General features: G+C 43.8%; 1 protein-coding gene across 3 annotated transcripts in view; it reads left to right on the forward strand.

Moving 5' to 3' along the window:
- LOC106593346 (leucine-rich repeat serine/threonine-protein kinase 1) overlaps positions 1-21559 on the forward strand; it is a 116109-nt gene that overhangs the window by 73508 nt on the left and 21042 nt on the right. For all 3 annotated transcript variants that reach the window (XR_006757571.1, XM_045689475.1, XM_045689476.1), the window contains 7 exons: positions 5348-5545; positions 5725-5864; positions 6133-6270; positions 13213-13407; positions 15134-15285; positions 17073-17190; positions 20854-20970. Coding sequence is in view for 2 of the 3 variants with exons in the window: in XM_045689475.1 (XP_045545431.1) it covers positions 5348-5545; positions 5725-5864; positions 6133-6270; positions 13213-13407; positions 15134-15285; positions 17073-17190; positions 20854-20970 (1058 nt within the window). In the remaining variant the exon portion in view is untranslated. The remainder of the gene's footprint in view (positions 1-5347; positions 5546-5724; positions 5865-6132; positions 6271-13212; positions 13408-15133; positions 15286-17072; positions 17191-20853; positions 20971-21559) is intronic.

Raw genomic sequence — 21559 nt, forward strand, 5'->3', positions numbered from 1 at the left:
CTCGTAAAGGCCTCCTAAAGGCCAGACGAGGGGTTCACTCGTAAAGGCCTCCTAAAGGCCAGACGAGGGGTTCACTCGTAAAGGCCTCCGAAAGGCCAGACGAGGGGTTCACTCGTAAAGGCCTCCTAAAGGCCAGACGAGGGGTTCACTCGTAAAGGCCTCCTAAAGGCCAGACGAGGGGTTCACTCGTAAAGGCCTCCTAAAGGCCAGACGAGGGGTTCACTCGTAAAGGCCTCCAAAAGGCCAGACGAGGGGTTCACTCGTAAAGGCCTCCTAAAGGCCAGACGAGGGGTTCACTCGTAAAGGCCTCCTAAAGGCCAGACGAGGGGTTCACTCATAAAGGCCAGACGAGGGGTTCACTCGTAAAGGCCTCCTAAAGGCCAGACGAGGGGTTCACTCATAAAGGCCAGACGAGGGGTTCACTCGTAAAGGCCTCCTAAAGGCCAGACGAGGGGTTCACTCATAAAGGCCAGACGAGGGGTTCACTCATAAAGGCCTCCTAAAGGCCAGACGAGGGGTTCACTCATAAAGGCCTCCTAAAGGCCAGACGAGGGGTTCACTCAGCAGGGTGATAGATGTTGATGCTATCTGATCCTCAATAATGCTTCTTATAATTGGATTTGTCACAATGTGTTTCCCAGCAGCTTAGATCTAAGCCACAAAGTGCCAGCAGATAGTACCGCCATTCCCTAAGTAAGAAGAGATCATAAGATATGAGATTAAAGGGGCATCATCTAAAATGAAGCCCCCTTAAGGAAACAAGGCGAATTGCAACAATACAGTCTGAATTCAAACAACTCTCCCCCCTCCCCCACAACCTCAGTGGAGACTTGCTTTTGAGTCGACTTTCAGTTTTGTCCACAAGCATCAAACAGCTGAAAATACAATGTATCATTATTGAAAAGACATTTCGCAGCGATTTTAGATGGTACATAAACTGAAATGAAGCGAACAATGTAGGTTTTTAGCAACCAGGAAATGGCAGCGCGATATCTACATGTTCAATCGTGAGGAGATGATCACACGTCTGAGTGATGCTGATCGAAGAGAGGGAGGGTGCAGCCTTCCAACAATAGACAGACCAGCTTTGGTTGAAAAATAGGAAGGCTGCACCACAGAATGCAATTTTGCATCAGAATGCATTTCTTTTTTTGTATATATATCACTTTTTTTATATTGTGAAACACTATCATTCCACACTTAAGGCAGATATATTAAGGACATTTTCTGAAATGACAATGCTGAACCTCCACCCATACACACAACCATGTTGAAATACCAGCCTATTGAGGTGTGTGTAGGTATATCCTGTGTTCATACAGGCGTTAGAGGGGATATTTGTGCAGTTTAGCGTTTACAAACGTGACTGGAGAGTAAAGTACACACTATCCCATGTCTCCAGAGACCATTATCTACATGTAATTCCAAACAACATCCAAATGTTATCCTTTAACCTCTGTCTGATGTGACAGAACAGTGATATACTGTAGGAGTAGTCAGCATTACCCTGCTCCCACACTGGGAATAGACCATCCATCTCCCCAGTCCTGTCTCTCTCCTACCACCATCTCTCTCGCTTCCAGCCCTCTCCCTCGCTTCCAGCCCTCTCCCTCTTTTGTCTCTGTCTTTTCCATTCCTCTCTTTTTCCTCTAGCCCTCTCGCTCTCTCTCTCTCCCTCTCTCTCCCTCTCTCTCTCTTTTCTCCCTCTCTCTCTTTCTCTTCTCCTTCTCCCTCTCTCTCTTTTATCCCTCTCTCTCTCTGTCCATCCCCACTTTCTGAGGTCACTCCCCAAGGTGATCTGAAATAACCCTGCTGATCTGACTGGACCAAGGGGTCAAACTCTATTGTTCCAGTCTAGTGACTCTAGCCCAGGTCGGACATGCTGCACTGTAGTAGTAAAGATTAGTTTATTAGCCTCCAAAGAGCAATTTGCTTTGCAGCAAGTGGTCAAAAGCCATACAGACATCAAGCTGTATATGTAACAGTATATCTTCCTTTCCTGTCTTCCCCGAGCTGGGCGTGAACCAGGGATCTGCTATGCTGTATGTAGGACGGTGTAGAGCAGGGTTCAACAGGTGGCCCACTGGCCAAAACCGGCCAGCAAACTGATTTAAATCTGTCAAATCACCAGGAATTCAACAAAAATATATACACTGCTCCAAAAAATAAAGGGAACACTAAAATAACACATCCTAGATCTGAATGAATGAAATAATCTTATTAAATACTTTTTTCTTTACATAGTTGAATGTGCTGACAACAAAATCACACAAAAATAATCAATGGAAATCCAATTTATCAACCCATGGAGGTCTGGATTTGGAGTCACACTCAAAATTAAAGTGAAAACCACACTACAGGCTGATCCAACTTTGATGTAATGTCATTAAAACAAGTCAAAATGAGGCTCAGTAGTGTGTGTGGCCTCCATGTGCCTGTATGACCTCCCTACAACGCCTGGGCATGCTCCAGATGAGGTGGCGGATGGTCTCCTGAGGGATCTCCTCCTAGACCTGGACTAAAGCATCCGCCAACTCCTGGACAGTCTGTGGTGCAACGTGGCGTTGGTGGATGGAGCGAGACATGATGTCCCAGATATGCTCAATTGGATTCAGGTCTGGGGAACGGGCGGGCCAGTCCATAGCATCAATGCCTTCCTCTTGCAGGAACTGCTGACACACTCCAGCCACATGAGGTCTAGCATTGTCTTGCATTAGGAGGAACCCAGGGCCAACCGCACCAGCATATGGTCTCACAAGGGGTCTGAGGATCTCATCTCGGTACCTAATGGCAGTCAGGCTACCTCTGGCGAGCACATGGAGGGCTGTGCGGCCCCCCAAAGAAATGCCACCCCACACCATGACTGACCCACCGCCAAACCGGTCATGCTGGAGGATGTTGCAGGCAGCAGAACGTTCTCCACGGCGTCTCCAGACTCTGTCACGTCTGTCACATGTGCTCAGTGTGAACCTGCTTTCATCTGTGAAGAGCACAGGGCGCCAGTGGCGAATTTGCCAATCTTGGTGTTCTCTGGCAAATGCCAAACGTCCTGCACGGTGTTGGGCTGTAAGCACAACCCCCACCTGTGGACTTCGGGCCCTCATACCACCCTCATGGAGTCTGTTTCTGACCGTTTGAGCAGACACATGCACATTTGTGGCCTGCTGGAGGTCATTTTGCAGGGCTCTGGCAGTGCTCCACCTGCTCCTCCTTGCACAAAGGCAGAGGTAGCGGTCCTGCTGCTGGGTTGTTGCCCTCCTACGGCCTCCTCCACGTCTCCTGATGTACTGGCCTGTCTCCTGGTAGCGCCTCCATGCTCTGGACACTATGCTGACAGACACAGCAAACCTTCTGCCACAGCTCGCATTGATGTGCCATCCTGGATGAGCTGCACTACCTGAGCCACTTGTGTGGGTTGTAGACTCCGTCTCATGCTACCACTAGAGTGAAAGCACCGCCAGCATTCAAAAGTGACCAAAACATCAGCCAGGAAGCATAGGAACTGAGAAGTGGTCTGTGGTCACCACCTGCAGAACCACTCCTTTATTGGGGGTGTCTTGCTAATTGCCTATAATTTCCACCTGTTGTCTATTCCATTTGCACAACAGCATATGAAATTTATTGTCAATCAGTGTTGCTTCCTAAGTGGACAGTTTGATTTCACAGAAGTGTGATTGACTTGGAGTTACATTGTGTTGTTTAAGTGTTCCCTTTATTTTTTTTGAGCAGTGTGTGTGTATATATATATATATATATATATATACCAATATATATATATATATTTAGGAAATCTGTTCCCAAGTATTCCCACGAATAAAAAAGAGACATGGTGGAGTCTCAATGTAAAAAAATAACAATATTTTGGGGCTTAGTTGTGGTCAGTTTGCAGTGTTCAAATTCTTATGATTATTTTCCGTCCTCCCGACCATTCGCTCTGACAAAAATTGTCCCGTTGCTGAATCTAGTTTCCAACCCCTGGTGTAGAGGTTGAGTACAGCCAGAAACCTAATACTTCTCATTAGCCTTTATGGAAAGAGAGAGGGACCCCAGCACAGCAGGCACCTGTAACCAAAACCATTAACACACACATGTCAACACACATATATATATATACACATATATATATATACACATATATATATATATATATATATATATATATATATATATATATATATATATATATACACATACACGTGAACACATACACACACACACGTCAACACACACACACGTCAACACACACACACACACATCTATCTATTAATGGACTATCAGTATTTTGGTAAACAGCTGAGTGATGGGTCTGGAGAAATATAACCACTCATGTTATAAGTTACATTACTCAAGAATCAATGGTTATATTTCATACATTTTGGTCCAAAAAGAGATGTACCAATCCCAGATGTTCTCTGTTAAAGAGGCCACGACAGCCCCTCTCTCTGGCCCGCACCATTAACACAGCTAGGGGTGTAAATCTGCCCCGGTAACTGGAACCATGGTTTTTTCATCTGGTTTTGTAAGCTCTGCCCATGTCCAGAGCCACACAGAGGGACTACATGAATACTTTTACAAATCTATCTGTCAATTTTATGATTTTATGATTTGAAGCAGCATTTACGTTTCAAAGTGGATCTTCATGTTTTGATGCATGTTTTGACTCCATGTTCGAGCCACCCAAGTCATAGACTGTTCTCTCTGCTACCACACGGCAAGCAGTACTGGAGCGCCAAGTCTAGGTCCAAAAGGCTCCTTAACAGCTTCTACCCCCAAGCCATAAGACTGCTGAACAGCTAATCAAATGGCTACCCAGATTAGCATTGCCCCCCCCCCCTGCTGCTACTCTCTGTTTATTATCTATGCATAGTCACTTTACCCCTACCTACATGTACATATTACCTCAATGACCTGGACTAACCTGTACCCCCGCACATTGACTCAATACCAGTACCCCCTGTATATAGCCTCCTTATTGTTATTTTATTGTTACTCTTTTATTTTTTTACTTTAGTTTATTTAGTAAATATTTTCTTAAGTCTTATTTTTCTTAACTGTATTTTTGGTTAAGGGCTGGTAAGAATTTGGCGTATATGACAAATAAAATGTGATTTGACTTATCTTTGCTCTCCTCCCTCCCTCCCTCCCTCCCTCCTCTCCTGACCCCTCCCTCCTCTCCTGACCCCTCCCTCCTCACCTGACCCCACCCCCCTCTCTTGACCCCACCCCCCTCTCCTGACCCCACCCCCCTCCTCCTCTTCTGACCCCACCCCTCTCTCCTCACCCCACTCCCCTCCTCCTCTCCTGACCCCACCCCTCTCTCCTCACCCCACTCCCGTCCCTCCACCAGACACCATGATGAAGCACCTTCAGTCCATGGACGCGTGCCGGAGCTTCTCAGAGTTCCGCCAGGAGGCCAGCATGCTCCACTCCCTGCAGCACCCGTGCATCGTGCCCCTGGTGGGAATCAGTATCCACCCACTCTGCTTCGCCCTGCAGCTGGCTCCCCTGGGCAGCCTCAACATTGTGCTGGAGGACAGACATAAAGGTATGAAGAGGTAGAAAGAGAGAGAGACAAAGACTGACACACCAGACAGGCAGACAGGGAGAGAGACGGCGAGAGAGAGAGATCCACAGCTAGAGATCCCCAATGCTGAGAATCTTCTCTACTCAAGTTAAGAAAACAATTTAAACTTGCCCTTTTAACTCCACCCCCCTCCCCATCAGGCTCCAGGTACATGCCTCTGGGTCACATGCTCACCTTCAAGGCAGCCTATCAGATCGCAGCGGGGCTGGCCTACCTGCACAGGAAGAACATCATCTTCTGTGACCTCAAGTCAGACAACATCCTGGTGTGGTCCCTGGAGGTAGGTGTTTAGTATGAAGGGCAGAATTCCAAATCGACCCCTAGCCACTATGTCTGGGTTGTTCAATTCCAGTCCTGGAAAGCCAAAACACTTCAGTTTTTTTGTTTTTACCTGGTAGTTAAATGCACTCACCTGGTGTCCCAGGTCTGAATCAGTCCCTGATGAGAAGGAGAGGATGAAAACCAGAAGTGTTTTGGCCCTCCCAGTAGTAAAAATAGTGTTGCATGTTTGTGTGAAGTTGGCGTAATCCTTCTTTGCCTCATCCTAGGTGTGTGACCCGGTGAATATCAAGCTGTCGGACTACGGCATCTCGCGCCAGTCCTTCCACGAGGGGGCACTGGGGGTGGAGGGCACGCCGGGGTACCAGGCCCCCGAGATACGCCCAGGCATCGTTTATGATGAGAAGGTAGATGATTAGAAGGTCTATGGTGGCAGGTAACCTAGCGGTTAAGAGCGTTGGGCCAGTAACCGAAAGGTCGCTGGTTCGAATTCCTGAGCTGACTTGGTGAAAAATCTGTCAAGGTGCTCTTGAACAAGGCACTTAACCCTAATTGCTCCTGAAAGTCGCTCTGGATAAGAGCGTCTGCTAAATAACTTGAATGTCAATGTGTAATGTAAGGTAGTGCCTACCACACCTGGGGTCAACTACATACATATATTACATACAAATACTTAATCTGTACTTGATTGACTCTGCCTGGTACAAAGGAACCAATGGAATAGTCCCAATAGGGACTCACTACAATCTTCAAACTGTCTTTATTTGTTCTATAGGTTGTTCTTTTAGTATAACATACAACTGTATACCTATTTATGTCTGTGTGGTGGTATTTTTTTATATTTTATTTTACCTTTATTTAACTAGGCAAGTCGGTTAAGAACAAATTCTTATTTTCAATGACGGCCTAGGAACAGTGGGTTAACTGCCTTGTTCAGCTCAGGGATTTGATCTTGCAACCTTTCGGTTACTAGTCCAATGCTCTAACCACTAGGCTACCTGCCCTATGTGGTAACTGTACTGACCAACATTTCCTTGTATTTAGGCTAGTGCTATTGACTGTAGGGTAATGTTACTGACTGTATCATTTAGGGTAATGTTAATGACTAACATTTAGGGTAATATTACTGACTGTATCATTTAGGGTAATGGTACTGAATATCATTTAGGTACCCCCGACGGCATTGCGCGTACCTCAGTTTGGGAATACCTGCCCTAAATGATAGTCACATTTTTATAAAATAAATAAAAAATATATATATTTATTTTGTATTTTTGTTTTGGGGAAGAAAAAAAATCTTCACATTTTCATTTATATTTTCCAACGGGGCTATACATTTGGGTAAGGTTTTTTTTCTCACCTGAGTAGCCTCGTTTCACTGCCAAAAAATGTAATTGAACTATCTAGTGTTCAGCGAAATACAACACAATGTCAAATACAGGTAGCCTAGTCAAATAATTAACATCCAATCACATTAACCGTTACTCTCGCGCAGGAATTCCACTAACGGTCCATATGTAGCCAAACGTAGCTGCTGCTCATTTCAGTTTACTCTAAAATGTATAAATGGCTAAAAAAACGTAAGGCCGGCGTCCATAGAGACGCATACCAGCAGTACTACACCTGCACCTGTCGACGACACAAGTTGTTCTGCTTCCATGAGCACATCCAATGCTAGCATCAGTAATTCTACATTTGTTGTTAGTCCAGCTAGCATGGACACTGACAGTTGTGAATCTGATGCAGCCGAAGAGCTACTGCCCCCTTATCCAGGAAAGCACCGAACAACAGAATGGGACGTTGGACCATCGAAGAGGTGCAAATATGATAACTACATTGATTTGGGGTTCTCTTATATTGGGAGTAGTGCCTTTCCTCAGCCACAGTGTGTTATATGTGCAAAAGTACTGTCTCACAACTCGATGAAACCTTCACTCTTGCGCAGACATTTTGAAACAAAACATGCCAATTTGAAAAATAAGCCATGGGAGTTTTTGGAGTGAGAATTAAGATGACTTTCATGTATAAAAGTAACAGATACCATTAATAAGAAGGGGCTAGAAGCATCTTATATGGTGAGCTACCGAGTGGCTAGGACAGGCTAGCCCCATGCTATTGTGGAGGACTAAATTGTTCTTGCTACCGCAGATATGGCTGGGACAATACTGTGGGAAAAGGCCAAAGAAACTATACAGACAATTTCTTCATCAAACAACACTGTTTCACGACGCATCAGTGACATGGCAGGAGATCTTTTGAAACAATTACTGCTTCGCATACAAGCCAGTGAATTCTATGCGTTACAGCTGACTGAGTCAACAGACATGGCGGGCCTGGCACAGCTCCTGGTATATGTCCGTTACGTTTATGGGAGGCCAATTAAGGAAGACATCCTCTTCTGGAAACCAGGACAACAGGAGAGGATATTTTTAAAGTACTGGACAGCTTTGTGACATCAAATGGACTTTGGTGGTCAAGATGTGTGGGTATCTGTACTGATGGCACAAAAGCCATGACAGGGAGACATAGTGGAGTGGTAACGCGCGTGCAAGCAGTTGCTCCCGACGCCACTTGGGTACACTGCAGCATCGACCGAGAGGCTCTTTCTGCCAAGGGAATGCCTGACAGCTTGAAAGACGTTTTGGACACTACAGTGAAAATGGTTAACTTTGTTAAAGCAAGGCCCCTGAACTCTCGTGTATTTTCAGCACTATGCAATGATATGGGCAGCGACCATGTAAAGCTTTTACAACATAAAGAAGTGCGCTGGTTGTCAAGGGACAAAGTATTGACACGTTTTTTTTTAATTGAGAGACGAGCTTAATGTTTTCTCTACTGACCATAATTTTCACTTGTTTGACCGCTTGCATGATGACAAGTTTCTCACACGACTGGCCTATCTGGGTGATGTTTTTTCTCGCCTGAAAGATCTGAATCTAGGATTACAGGGACTCTCCAACTATATCCAATGTGCGGGACAAAATTGAGGCTATGATTAAGAAGTTGGAGCTCTTCTCTGTCTGCATTAACAAGGACAACACTCAGGTCTTTCTATCATTGTATGATTTTTGTGTGCAAATGAACTCAAGTTTACAGACAATGTCAAATGTGATATGGAGAAACACCTGAGTGAGTTGGGTGCGCAATTACGCAGGTACCTTCCCGAGACGAATGACACAAACAACTGGATTCGTTATCCCTTTCATGCCCTGCCTCCAGTCCACTTACCCGAGAGCCTCATCCAAATTGCAACAAGTGGTTCTGTGAAAATTGAATTTAATCAGAAGCCACTGCAGATTTCTGGATTGGGCTGCGCTCAGAGTATCCTGCCTTGGTAAATCACGCTGTTAAGACACTGATGCCCTTTGCAACCACGTACCTACAGTATGTGAGAGTGTATTCTCGGCCCTCACTAGCATGAAAACTAAATACAGGCACAGACTTTGTGTGGAAAAGAATTTAAGACTGAGACTCCAATACAACCCAACATTGCAGAGTATGTGCATCCTTTGAAGCACACCCTTCTCATTAACCTGTGGTGAGTTATTCACAATTTTTGATGAACAAATAAGGTTTTATATGTAAGATGGTTAAATAAAGAGCAAAATTATTGATTAAGATTACAATTTGTGCACTGGTCCTATAAGAGCTTTTTGTCACTTCCCACGAGCCGGGTTGTGACAAACTCGCACTCATTCTTATGTTTAATAAATGTATCGTATAGTGTGTGTGTGTGTGTGTGGCAGGCTTACAATGATGGCAAAAAACAACATTTGAGAGTACGCTGACCCTGGTGCTAGAGGGGGTACGCAGCTGGAGGTTGAATGTTTGAAGGGGTATGGGACTATAAAACGTTTGGGAACCACTGATTTAGGGTAACGGTACTGACTGTATCATTTAGGGTAATGGTACTGACTGTATCATTTGCTGTAACATAACTGACTGTATCATTTAGGGTAATGGTACTGACTGTATCATTTAGGGTAATGGTACTGACTATCATTTAGGGTAATGGTACTGACTGTATCATTTAGGGTAATGGTACTGACTATCATTTAGGGTAACGGTACTGACTATCATTTAGCGTAACGGTACTGACTGTATCATTTGCTGTAACATAACTGACTGTATCATTTAGGGTAACAGTTATGACTGTATCGTTTGCTGTAACATAACTGACTTGTATTGACATGATTTCTTTAATTCCATGCAGTATCTATATACACTGTGTGTATAAAACATTCAGAACACCGTCCCTAATATGGAGTTGCACCTCCCCATATGTTTTACTCTCAGAACAGCCTCAATTTGTCAGGGCATGGACTCTGTCAAAGCGTTCCATAGGGATGCTGGTCCATGTTGACTCCAATGCTTTCCACAGTTGTCAAGTTTTCTGGATGTCTTTTGGGTGGTTGACCATTCTTGATGAACACGGGAAACTGTTGAACGTGAAAAACCCAGTTCTTGCAGTCCTTGACACAAACCAGTGCACCTGGCACCTACTACCATACTTGTTCAGAGGCTGTTAAATATTTTGTCTTGCCCAGTCACCCTCTGAATAACACACATACACAATCCATGTCTCAACTGTCTCAAGGCTTAAAAATACTTCTTTAACCTGTTTCCTCTCCTTCATCTACACTGATTGAAGTGGATTTAACAAGTGACATCAATAAGGGATCATAGCTTTCACCTGGATTCACCTGGTCAGTCTATGTCATGGAAAGAGCAGGTGTTCTTACTGTTTAGTCCACTCAGTGTACACCTATATAATTAGTAGGTCCCTATGTTACACCATATACATATCCTGTTTTATGTGGGTATGCGGCCCTCAGAGAAAAGGACTTGTGTGGATTTATGGGAAGGTGGCTGTGTTGTTATGACTGGTCACTTCCTCTTTTGGACATGTCACTTTAGTGTCTGATTAGTAACATGTGTCTGATTAGTAACATGTGTGTGCTGCTGCAAGTGAAATGTAAGGAAATGAGATGTGTGTTTTACTGTGCAGTATGTCTGGGTACCATATTTTTACACAGTATGTGTCCATACAGCATGTAGAGTATATCATTTACCACATGTCTATGACTAAAGCATCCATTCCCTAATGCCTGTATGAGTGTACTGGACGTACAGTAATATCCCATAGCCTACCCGTCTGAGGTGAAGTGTTCCCGTAAATGACAAGTTTCTTGTGGAATATATTCTATTGTATACTGGAATTTATTCAACTTGCCCTCTATGTTGGTTAGGTGGGCAATTAGCTCCTGCTTTTTCTGCTCATTAGCCAATCATCTCTCGTCCTGATATGAATTATCCAATTAACTCTCCCTCTGTGGTTGCTCATCAGGCAATCGACTCCCAGTCTGATATGTATTAGTCAACCATGAATTAGCCAACTACGGTATGAAGCCAACCAACCAACTCTGTCTCTGTGTACTTTAATCCTATGGGCTTTTATGTCCTCATTTTAATGAGCCTTTCCAACATGGCTGTCTACCATCTCTGGGCTCCACTCTCTCTAGGGGGTCAGGGCTGGCTTAGCAGGGCTTTTAAGTGGTTTGACGCGCACACACACACACACACACACACACACACACACACACACACACACACTGGTTTGACTGTTTTTCTAGGGGGTTAAATCTCCTTTGACCCTCCAACTCAATTGAGCATCCTCTCAAAGGGAAGTGAGAGGTGACTTTAAACCATCACGTCAATACTCTGACCCTGTTCTGCTGTTAAACTCTCACGTCTATACTCTGACCCTGTTCTGCTGTTCTCAGCCAATCATGTCCCTCCTGCCATACATTAATCCTTTTTGGTTCCTCTTTGATTTAACTTCAAATGAAGTTTCAGGATGTAGTTATTGTAATACTGCAGGAAGAGATGGAGAGGAAAGAGAGAGTGACTAAAATGGAAAGACAGAGATGGAGAAAGAGGGGGAGAAAAAGCGAGAGATGGCGAGAGGGAGAAAGAGCAAGAGAGAGCTGGAGAGAGTAAAATGGAAAGAGAGAGATGGAATACCAGACATTCTGTGTACTTAACTAATCTATAAACGGGGTATACATAAATAGTGTGTAATATAATAGTATAATATTCAACAACCCATATTTTCTTTGGCAACATTGGATTTCCCCTGTCATACCAATGCTAGAGATTGATGACAGACAGAGAATGTACCATAGAGAATATACCATGACCCTTACTGTAGCCCCTCTGACTCCGAGTTCCACGGACGTTGAGGATTCTCAGAATAGTTGCCAAGTGATGTCATCGTGGCGAGGAGCCAGGACTGCTACCGTAACGCTAACAGAGCGTGGAAACTCACCACTCCGGTGCATTTTGGCCCCATCTGTCTGCGCTGCGTTAAATAAACCCTGGGAAGAAAGCCACAGTGGGCTGTTCATCTCAAGCTCATGGCCATTCATAGAAAGGAATTCAAGTTGGACTATTTCTTGGACTGAAAATAGGCTGTTTTGTGTTCCATCACCAAGCTGAATGGCCTTCATAGATAACATTAGAGTCTGACTATTACAATGGGATGACGTGTGTGTGTGTGTGTGTGTGTGTGTGTGTGTGTGTGTGTGTGTGTGTGTGTGTGTGTGTGTGTGTGTGTGTGTGTGTGTGTGTGTGTGTGTGTGTGTGTGTGTGTGTGTGTGTGTGTGTGTGTGTGTGTGTGTGTGTGTGTGTTTCAATTCAATTGAAGAAGCTTTATTGGCATAGAAACGTACATTGCCAAGGCAATTAAATCAATATAGAAATATATACACTGACTGTACAAAACATTAAGAACACCTTTCTAATATTGAGTTGCAACCCCCCTCCTCAATTTGTCAGAACATGGACTACAAGGTGTCAAAAGCGTTCCACAGGGATGCTGGTCCATGTTGACTCCAATGCTTTCCACAGTTGTGTCACGTTGGCTGGATGTCTTTTGGATAGTGGACCATTCTTGATACACAAAGGAAACTGTTGAGCATGAAAAACCCAGCAGCGTTGCAGTTCTTGACACAAACTGGTGTGCCTGGCACCTATTACCATACCCTGTTCAAAGGCACTTAAATGTTTTGTCTTGCCCATTCACCCTCTGAATGGCACACATACACAATCCATGTCTCAATTGTCTCAAGGCTTAAAACTCCTTCTTTACCCTGTATCCTCCTCCCCATCTACACTGATTTTGAAGTGTTTTTAACAAGTGACATCAATAAGGGATCATAGCTTTCACCTGGTCAGTCTATGTCATGGAAAGAGCAGGTATTCTTAACGTTTTGTACATTGTGTATATAACATATTAAATTAATCTCCCATTCTCTTTCTCTCTCTCTCTCTCACACTCACTCACCCAGGTGGATATGTTCTCGTATGGGATGGTTGTGTATGAGTTGCTGTCAGGTTGTAGGCCTGCGTTGGGCCAGCACCAGCTCCAGATAGCTAAGAAGCTGTCTAAAGGGATCCGTCCCACCCTGGGAAACCCAGAGGAAGTCCAGTTCCACTGTCTGCATGGCCTGATGATTGAGTGCTGGGACACTAAGCCTGAGAAGGTGAGGGGCTGTGGGCTGGGACGCCAATACACTTTTCACACTAGTGAGCCAAGCTGTGCTGGCTTGGATATGCTCTTTTTAAAAAGGAAAGTGTGATGACTAATCCGCACCACTATAATGCTATCATGCTGTCTTTCATATATCTAGATGTGTATTAACAACTGATATTACAATGCTCTGTGGCTTACAGCAGGGATTGTCAACTAGATTCAACCATGGGCCGATTTTCTTTCTAAAGTGGATAGTCAGGGGGCCGGAAACATAACTACAAATAATTTGTAGAATTCAAGTTGACCACAAGAAGCCCAAACAGATATAATGTTTGACTAAAACTTAATAATTTTAAACCTTGCTTACATTTGTATACAATCACATATACAATACATGACCAAAAGTATGTGGACACCTGCTCGTCGAAAACCTCATTCCAGAATCATCGGCATTAATATGGAGTTGGACCCCCCTTTGCTGCTATAACAGCAGTCTTCTGGGAAGGCTTTTCACTAGATGTTGGAACATTGCTGTGGGGACTTGCTTCCATTCAGACATGAGCATTAGTGAGGTTAGGCACTGATGTTGGGTGATTAGGCCTGGCTTGAAGTCGGCGTTCCAATTCATCCAAAGGTGTTCGATGGGGTTGTGGTCAGGGCTCTGTGCAGGCCAGTCAAGTTCTTCCACACCGATCTCGACAAACAATTTCTATATGGACCTTGCTTTGTGCACAGGGACATTGTCATGCTGTTGCCACAAAGTTGGAAACACAGAATCATCTAGAATGTTGTTGTATGCTGTAGCGTTAAGATTTCCTTTCACTGGAACTAAGGGACCTAGCCCGAACCATGAAAAACAGCCCCAGACCATTATTCCTCCTCCACCAAACTTTACAGTTGGCACTATGCATTCGGGCAGGTAGCGTTCTCCTGGCATCTGCCAAACCCAGTTTCGTCTGTCGGACTGCCAGATGGTGACGTGTGATTCATCACTCCGAAGAACGCGTTTCCACAGCTCCAGAGTCCAATGGCTGCTGCCGACGCTTGGCATGGTGATCTTAGACTTGTGTGCTGCTGCTCGGCCTTGGAAACCCATTTCATGAAGCTCCCAACGAACAGCTCTTGTGCTGACGTTGCTTCCAGAGGCAGTTTGGAACTCGGTAGTGAGTGTTGCAACCGTGGACAGACCATTTTTATGTGCTACACGCTTCAGCACTCGGCGGTCCCGTTCTGTGAGCTTGCGTGGCCTACCACTTCACGGCTGAGCCGTTGTTGCTCCTAGACGTTTCCATTTCACAATAACAGCACTTACAGTTGACCGGGGCAGCTCTAGCAAGGCAGAAATTTGACGAACTGACTTGTTGGAAAGGTGGTATCGTAAGACGGTGCCACATTTAAAGTCACTGAGCTCTTCTGTAAGGCCATTCTACTGCCAATGTTTGTCTATGAAGATTGCATGGCTGTGTGCTCGATTTGATACACCTGTCAGTAATGGGTGTGGCTGAAATAGCCGAATCCACTAATTTGAAGGGGTGTCTACATACATTTTTATATACAGTACAGTATATCTCTCTATTATGCATGGGAATACTTGGGGCTGGTTTGCTGGTGTTTTTACAGTCTTTTGTGTCCAACATTCTTTTTGCTCAGATAAAATCACCAATCCACTGGCCACCAATTGGGGAACCCTGGCTTACAGTATGACATAGTGACTGTGTGTCTCTCTCTTGATCCAGAGGCCCCTGGCCATGCAGTGTGTGAGGCAGATGCGGGAGCCCAGTTTCCCATGTCTGAGGTACCTGCTGGCCTGTGACACACACTCCCAGCTCTTCCTGTCCCACTTGCAGGGACACAGCGCTGTCTTCTGGGACGGGGACAAGGACGACAGGTTGGTTTCTCTTTGTGTTGATTTCAGAGGTTTTCCTGGCCCAAAAAGTCTCAGTGTAGACTTCCTGAGGATCTGAGGGTGTATTTAAGCTGCTTATGCTTGGACTCTCATAAAGAGCAGTGGAGGCAGAACACACACACACACACACACATACATACTCTGCACATACCTCTCTGAGAGTAACACACACACACTCCTGTCCTGTAATAAAGCTCCCAGGTGGAAAGTAATTGCTTTAGTGTTGATCTCCCCCTGTGTGTGACTGTGTGTGCTTAGGGACTGGGAGATAATCTCACTACGATAAAGGCAGCTTTCATCGCTCCATACAGGTGGTGCTAATGACTGCTATTGCCTGCAGCTGTCCTGCTGTTAACCCCATAGAGATCCTTTGTAATTCTAATACCCCCTCAGAGGTATTGCGCCAGGGCTTCCAGCATGGGAACCGACCATGAGAATGACATGATAATTGTTAGCAGGTACTACTCCGCCAGGGGAAGAAGGAGAAAGATTGAATACTGTCCTAACTCTGTGTCAGGGTAACACGGTTAAATGGTGTGTATTGTCTCAGTATGACTTGTTGGACTACTGTGTGTGTGTGTGTGTGTGTGTTCTAGATACTCTGCGATAGTGAATGTGTGTTGTCCTATAGGAACTAGTGTGATAGTGAATGTGTGTTGTCTTATAGGAAGTACAGTGTGATAGTGAATGTGTGTTGTCCTATAGGAACTACAGTGTGATAGTGAATGTGTGTTGTCCTATAGGAACTACAGTGTGATAGTGAATGTGTGTTGTCCTATAGGAACTACAGTGTGATAGTGAATGTGTGTTGTCTTATAGGAAGTACAGTGTGATAGTGAATGTGTGTTGTCCTATAGGAACTACAGTGTGATAGTGAATGTGTGTTGTCTTATAGGAACTACAGTGTGATAGTGAATGTGTGTTGTCTTATAGGAACTACAGTGTGATAGTGAATGTGTGTTGTCCTATAGGAACTACAGTGTGATAGTGAATGTGTGTTGTCCTATAGGAACTACAGTGTGATAGTGAATGTGTGTTGTCTTATAGGAAGTACAGTGTGATAGTGAATGTGTGTTGTCCTATAGGAACTACAGTGTGATAGTGAATGTGTGTTGTCCTATAGGAACTACAGTGTGATAGTGAATGTGTGTTGTCTTATAGGAACTACAGTGTGATAGTGAATGTGTGTTGTCTTATAGGAACTACAGTGTGATAGTGAATGTGTGTTGTCTTATAGGAATTACAGTGTAGTAGTGAATGTGTGTTGTCTTATAGGAATTACAGTGTAGTAGTGAATGTGTGTTGTCCTATAGGAACTACAGTGTGATAGTGAATGTGTGTTGTCTTATAGGAACTACAGTGTGATAGTGAATGTGTGTTGTCTTATAGGAACTACAGTGTGATAGTGAATGTGTGTTGTCCTATAGGAACTACAGTGTGATAGTGAATGTGTGTTGTCCTATAGGAACTACAGTGTGATAGTGAATGTGTGTTGTCCTATAGGAACTACAGTGTGATAGTGAATGTGTGTTGTCCTATAGGAACTACAGTGTGATAGTGAATGTGTGTTGTCCTATAGGAACTACAGTGTGATAGTGAATGTGTGTTGTCCTATAGGAACTACAGTGTGATAGTGAATGTGTGTTGTCCTATAGGAACTACAGTGTGATAGTGAATGTGTGTTGTCCTATAGGAACTACAGTGTGATAGTGAATGTGTGTTGTCCTATAGGAACTACAGTGTGATAGTGAATGTGTGTTGTCCTATAGGAACTACAGTGTGGTGAACGTAGAGAAGGGTCAGGTAGAGGTGAAGAGGATGCCGTGTCCAGGAACCAGGCTGAGCTGTCAGATGAAGATGGACAACACCTTATGGACTGCCACAGAGGTTGGCCAAGCAATCACTAACACTGGGGTTGTCCAAACAATCACTAACACTGGGGTTGGAGTTGGCCAAACAATCACTAACACTGGGTTTCCTATGGACATTAGAGTAGAATACTTATATTTATTCATACATGTTCTTTGCATCTGACAGTTTACTTAAATGTGAGTTTACATAAACACTGGGGGTGGGTTTGGCCAAACTATCCTTAACACTGGATTTACATTGCAAGTTTACAGTTTACATAGCCCTCTGTCGCAATGGAACTCAGCATGACATAAAACCTCAGACATAAAGGCATGAGCCTTCTTAGGCGGATTTTGTTATGTAACCAATGTACATGTTGACACCATGTCAGTACAATTGCTCTCACCATACCATAAGTATGTTCATCTCTAGTCTAACCTGTGGCTTTGTAGTGTGTACGCTTAGGCTGAGTTTTGTTGCTGTCATGTTACCTGGTGAAGCAGCGTAAAGTCTAGTGATAACATGTTTGGGGAGGGTCATTGGGAACTGCCAGGAATACACTGGTACTTATGGAATTAGGGTACATGTTAAAGAATAAATGGGTATTTATATACAAAATGATCATTGGCAATATTTTTTAAGTATTTCTCTGCCCATGAAATGGAAGCTTATAACATTATCCACCTTGAGTAGATTATGTATATCTGTATACATTTAGTTTCTGTAAGTGTGTGATCGTGCGTGTACTGTACCAATCAAAAGTTTGGACACACCTACTCATTCAAGGGTTTTTCTTTATTCTTACTATTTTCTACATTGTAGAATAATAGTGAAGATGTCAAAACTATGAAATAACACATGAAATCATGTAGTAACCAAAAAAGTGTTAAACAAATCAAAATATGTTTTAGATTTTAGAATCTTCAAAGTAGCCACCCTTTGCCTTGATGACAGCTTTGCACACTCTTGGCATTCTCTCAACCAGCTTCACCTGTAATGTTTTTCCAACAGTCTTGAAGGAGTTCCCACATGCTGAGCACTTGTTGGCTGCTTTTCCTTCACTCTGCGGTCCAACTCATCCCAAACCATCTCAATTGGGTTGAAGTCTGGTTATTGTGGAGGCCAGGTCATCTGATGCAGCACTCCACCACTTTCCTTCTTGGTCAAATAGCCCTTACACAGCCTGGAGGTGTGTTTTGGGTCATTATCTTGTTGAAAAACAAATGATAGTCCCACTAAGCGCAAACCAGATCTTCCTATTGGTGTCCTTTATTCTTTGCAGCAATTCCATCATGAAGGCCTGATTCACGCAGTCTCCTCTGAACAGTTGATGTTGAGATGTGTCTGTTACTTGAACTCTGAGGTGCAATCTGAGGTGCAGTTAATTGTTGATTTCTGAGGCTGGTAACTCTGACCTTATCCTTTGCAGCAGAGGTAACTCTGTGTCTTCCTTTCCTGTGGCAGCCCTCATGAGAGCCAGTTTCATCATAGCGCTTGATGGTTTTTGCGACTGCACTTTATATTTTCCGGATTGACTGACCTTCATGTCTTAAAGTAATGATAGACTGTAATTTCTCTTTGATTATTTGAGCTGTTCTTGCAATAATATGGACTTGGTCTTTTACCAAATAGGGCTATCATCTGTATACCACCCTACCTTGTCACAGCACAACTGATTTGTCTCAAATGCATTAAGAAGGAAAGACATTCAACAAATTAACTTTTAACAAGGCACACCTGTTATTTGAAAAGCATTCCAGGTGACTACCTCATGAAGCTGGTTGAGAGAATGCCAAGAGTGTGCAAAGCTGTCATCAAGGCAAAGGAAGAATATATATTTGAAGAATCTCAAATATAAAATATATTTTGATTTGTTTAACATTTTTTTGATGTCATCACTATTATTCTACAAAGTAGAAAATAGTCAAAAATAAAAAAAACTATGGAATGATTAGGTGTCCAAACTTTTGACTGGTACTGTATGTACAGTATGTTAGAAGTTTACATACACCAGCCAAATACATTTAAACTCAGTTTTTCATAATTCCTGACATTTAATCCTAGTAAAAATTCCCTGTCTTAGGTCAGTTAGGATCACCACTTTATTTTCAGAATGTGAAATGTCAGAATAATAGTAGAGAGAATGATTTATTCATCTTTTATTTTTTTCATCACATTCCCAGTGGGTCAGACATTTACATACACTCAATTAGTATTTGGTAGCATTGCCTTTAAATTGTTTAACTTGGGTAAAACGTTTTGGGTAGCCTTCCACAAGCTTCCCACAATAAGTTGGATGAATTTTGGCCCATTCCTCCTGACAGAGCTGGTGTAACTGAGTCAGGTTTGCATGCCTCCTTGCTCACACACACTTTTTCAGTTCTGCCCACACATTTTCTATAGAATTGAGGTCAGGGCTTTGTGATGGCCACTCCAATACCTTGACTTTGTTGTCCTTAAGCCATTTTACCACAACTTTGGAAGTATGCTTTGGGTCATTGTCCATTTGGAAGACCCATTTGTGACCAAGCTTTAACTTCCTGACTGATGTCTTGAGATGTTGCTTCAATATATCCATATAATTTTCCCTCATGATGCCATCTATTTTGTGAAGTGCACCAGTCCCTCCTGCAGCAAAGCACCCTCACAACATGATACTGCCACCCCTGTGCTTCACGGTTGGGATGGTGTTCTTCGGCTTGCAAGCCTCCCCCTTTTTCCTCCAAACATAACGATGGTCATTATGGCCAAACAGTTCTATTTTTGTTTCATCAGACCAGAGGACATTTCTCCAAAAAGTACAATATTTGTCCCCATGTGCAGTTGCAAACGTAGTCTGGCTTTTTTATAGCGGTTTTGGAGCAGTGGCTTCTTTCTTGTTCAGCGGCCTTTCAGGTTATGTCGATATAGGACTCGTTTTACTATGGATATAGATACTTTTGTACCCGTTTCCTCCAGCATCTTCACAAGGTCCTTTGCTGTTGTTCTGGGATTGATTTGCACTTTTAGCTCCAGAGTACGTTCATCTCTAGGAGACAACGCGTCTCCTTCCTGAGTAGTATGATGGCTGCGTGGTCCCATGGTGTTTATACTTGCGTACTATTGTTTGTACAGATGAACGTGGTACCTTCAGGCATTTGAAAATTGCTCCCAAGGATGAACCAGACTTGTGGAGGTCCACAATTTGTTTTCTGAGGTCTTGGCTGATATCTTTAGATTTTCCCATGATGTCAAGCAAAGAGGCACTGAGTTTGAAGGTAGGCCTTGAAATACATCCACAGGTACACCTGCAATTGACTCAAATGATGTCAATTAGTCTATCAGAAGCTTCTAAAGCCATTTTCTGGAATTTTTCACGCTGTTTAAAGGCACCCTCAACTTAGTGTATGTAAACTTCTGACCCACTGGATTTGTGATACAATGAATTATAAGTGAAATAATCTGTCTGTAAACAATTGTTGGAAAAATTACTTGTGTCATGCACAAAGTAGATGTCCTAACCGACTTGCCAAAACTATAGTTTGTTAACAAGAAATGTGTAGAGTGGTTGAAAAACGAGTTTTAATGACACCAACGTTAAGTGTATGTAAAGTTCTGACTTCAACTGTACATGCACGTGTGTGTATTTACTTGTGTGTGTGTGTGTGTGTGTGTGTGTGTGTGTGTGTGTGTGTGTGTGTGTGTGTGTGTGTGTTCTAGGAGCAGGAAGTGTTCATCTACAGTCTAAAGGAGATGTGTCCACTGAGCCAGCCCCAGAAACAGATCTCCTGTCCTGCTATAGTCACCTGTCTGTTCCCCGTGCCCGCCAGAGACCAGGTAACTCTCCTGTTGTCACCTGTCTGTTCCCCGTGCCCGCCAGTGACCAGGTAACTCTCCTGTTGTCACCTGTCTGTTCCCCTTGCCCGCCAGAGACCAGGTAACTCTCCTGTTGTCACCTGTCTGTTCCCCGTGCCCGCCAGAGACCAGGTAACTCTCCTGTTGTCACCTGTCTGTTCCCCGTGCCCGCCAGTGACCAGGTAACTCTCCTGTTGTCACCTGTCTGTTCCCCGTGCCCGCCAGAGACCAGGTAACTCTCCTGTTATCACCTGTCTGTTCCCCGTGCCCGCCAGAGACCAGGTAACTCTCCTGTTGTCACCTGTCTGTTCCCCTTGCCCGCCAGAGACCAGGTAACTCTCCTGTTGTCACCTGTCTGTTCCCCGTGCCCGCCAGAGACCATGTAACATACTGTACACTACTGCCCTGTATGGTTGTCATGATACCAGTATCACAATAATACCATTCTCTATTTTCCATTGCGAAAAGTTGAAGCAGACTACTATTTGGTCCTTTAGGAACCTTTCTTACAATATTGTGTATAGCTTGGAAAATAAACACATTTGACTCTGGGTGATAACATAATGCTCTT

This window comes from Salmo salar, chromosome ssa11 (assembly GCF_905237065.1).
Source record: "Salmo salar chromosome ssa11, Ssal_v3.1, whole genome shotgun sequence".
NCBI lineage: Eukaryota > Metazoa > Chordata > Actinopteri > Salmoniformes > Salmonidae > Salmo > Salmo salar.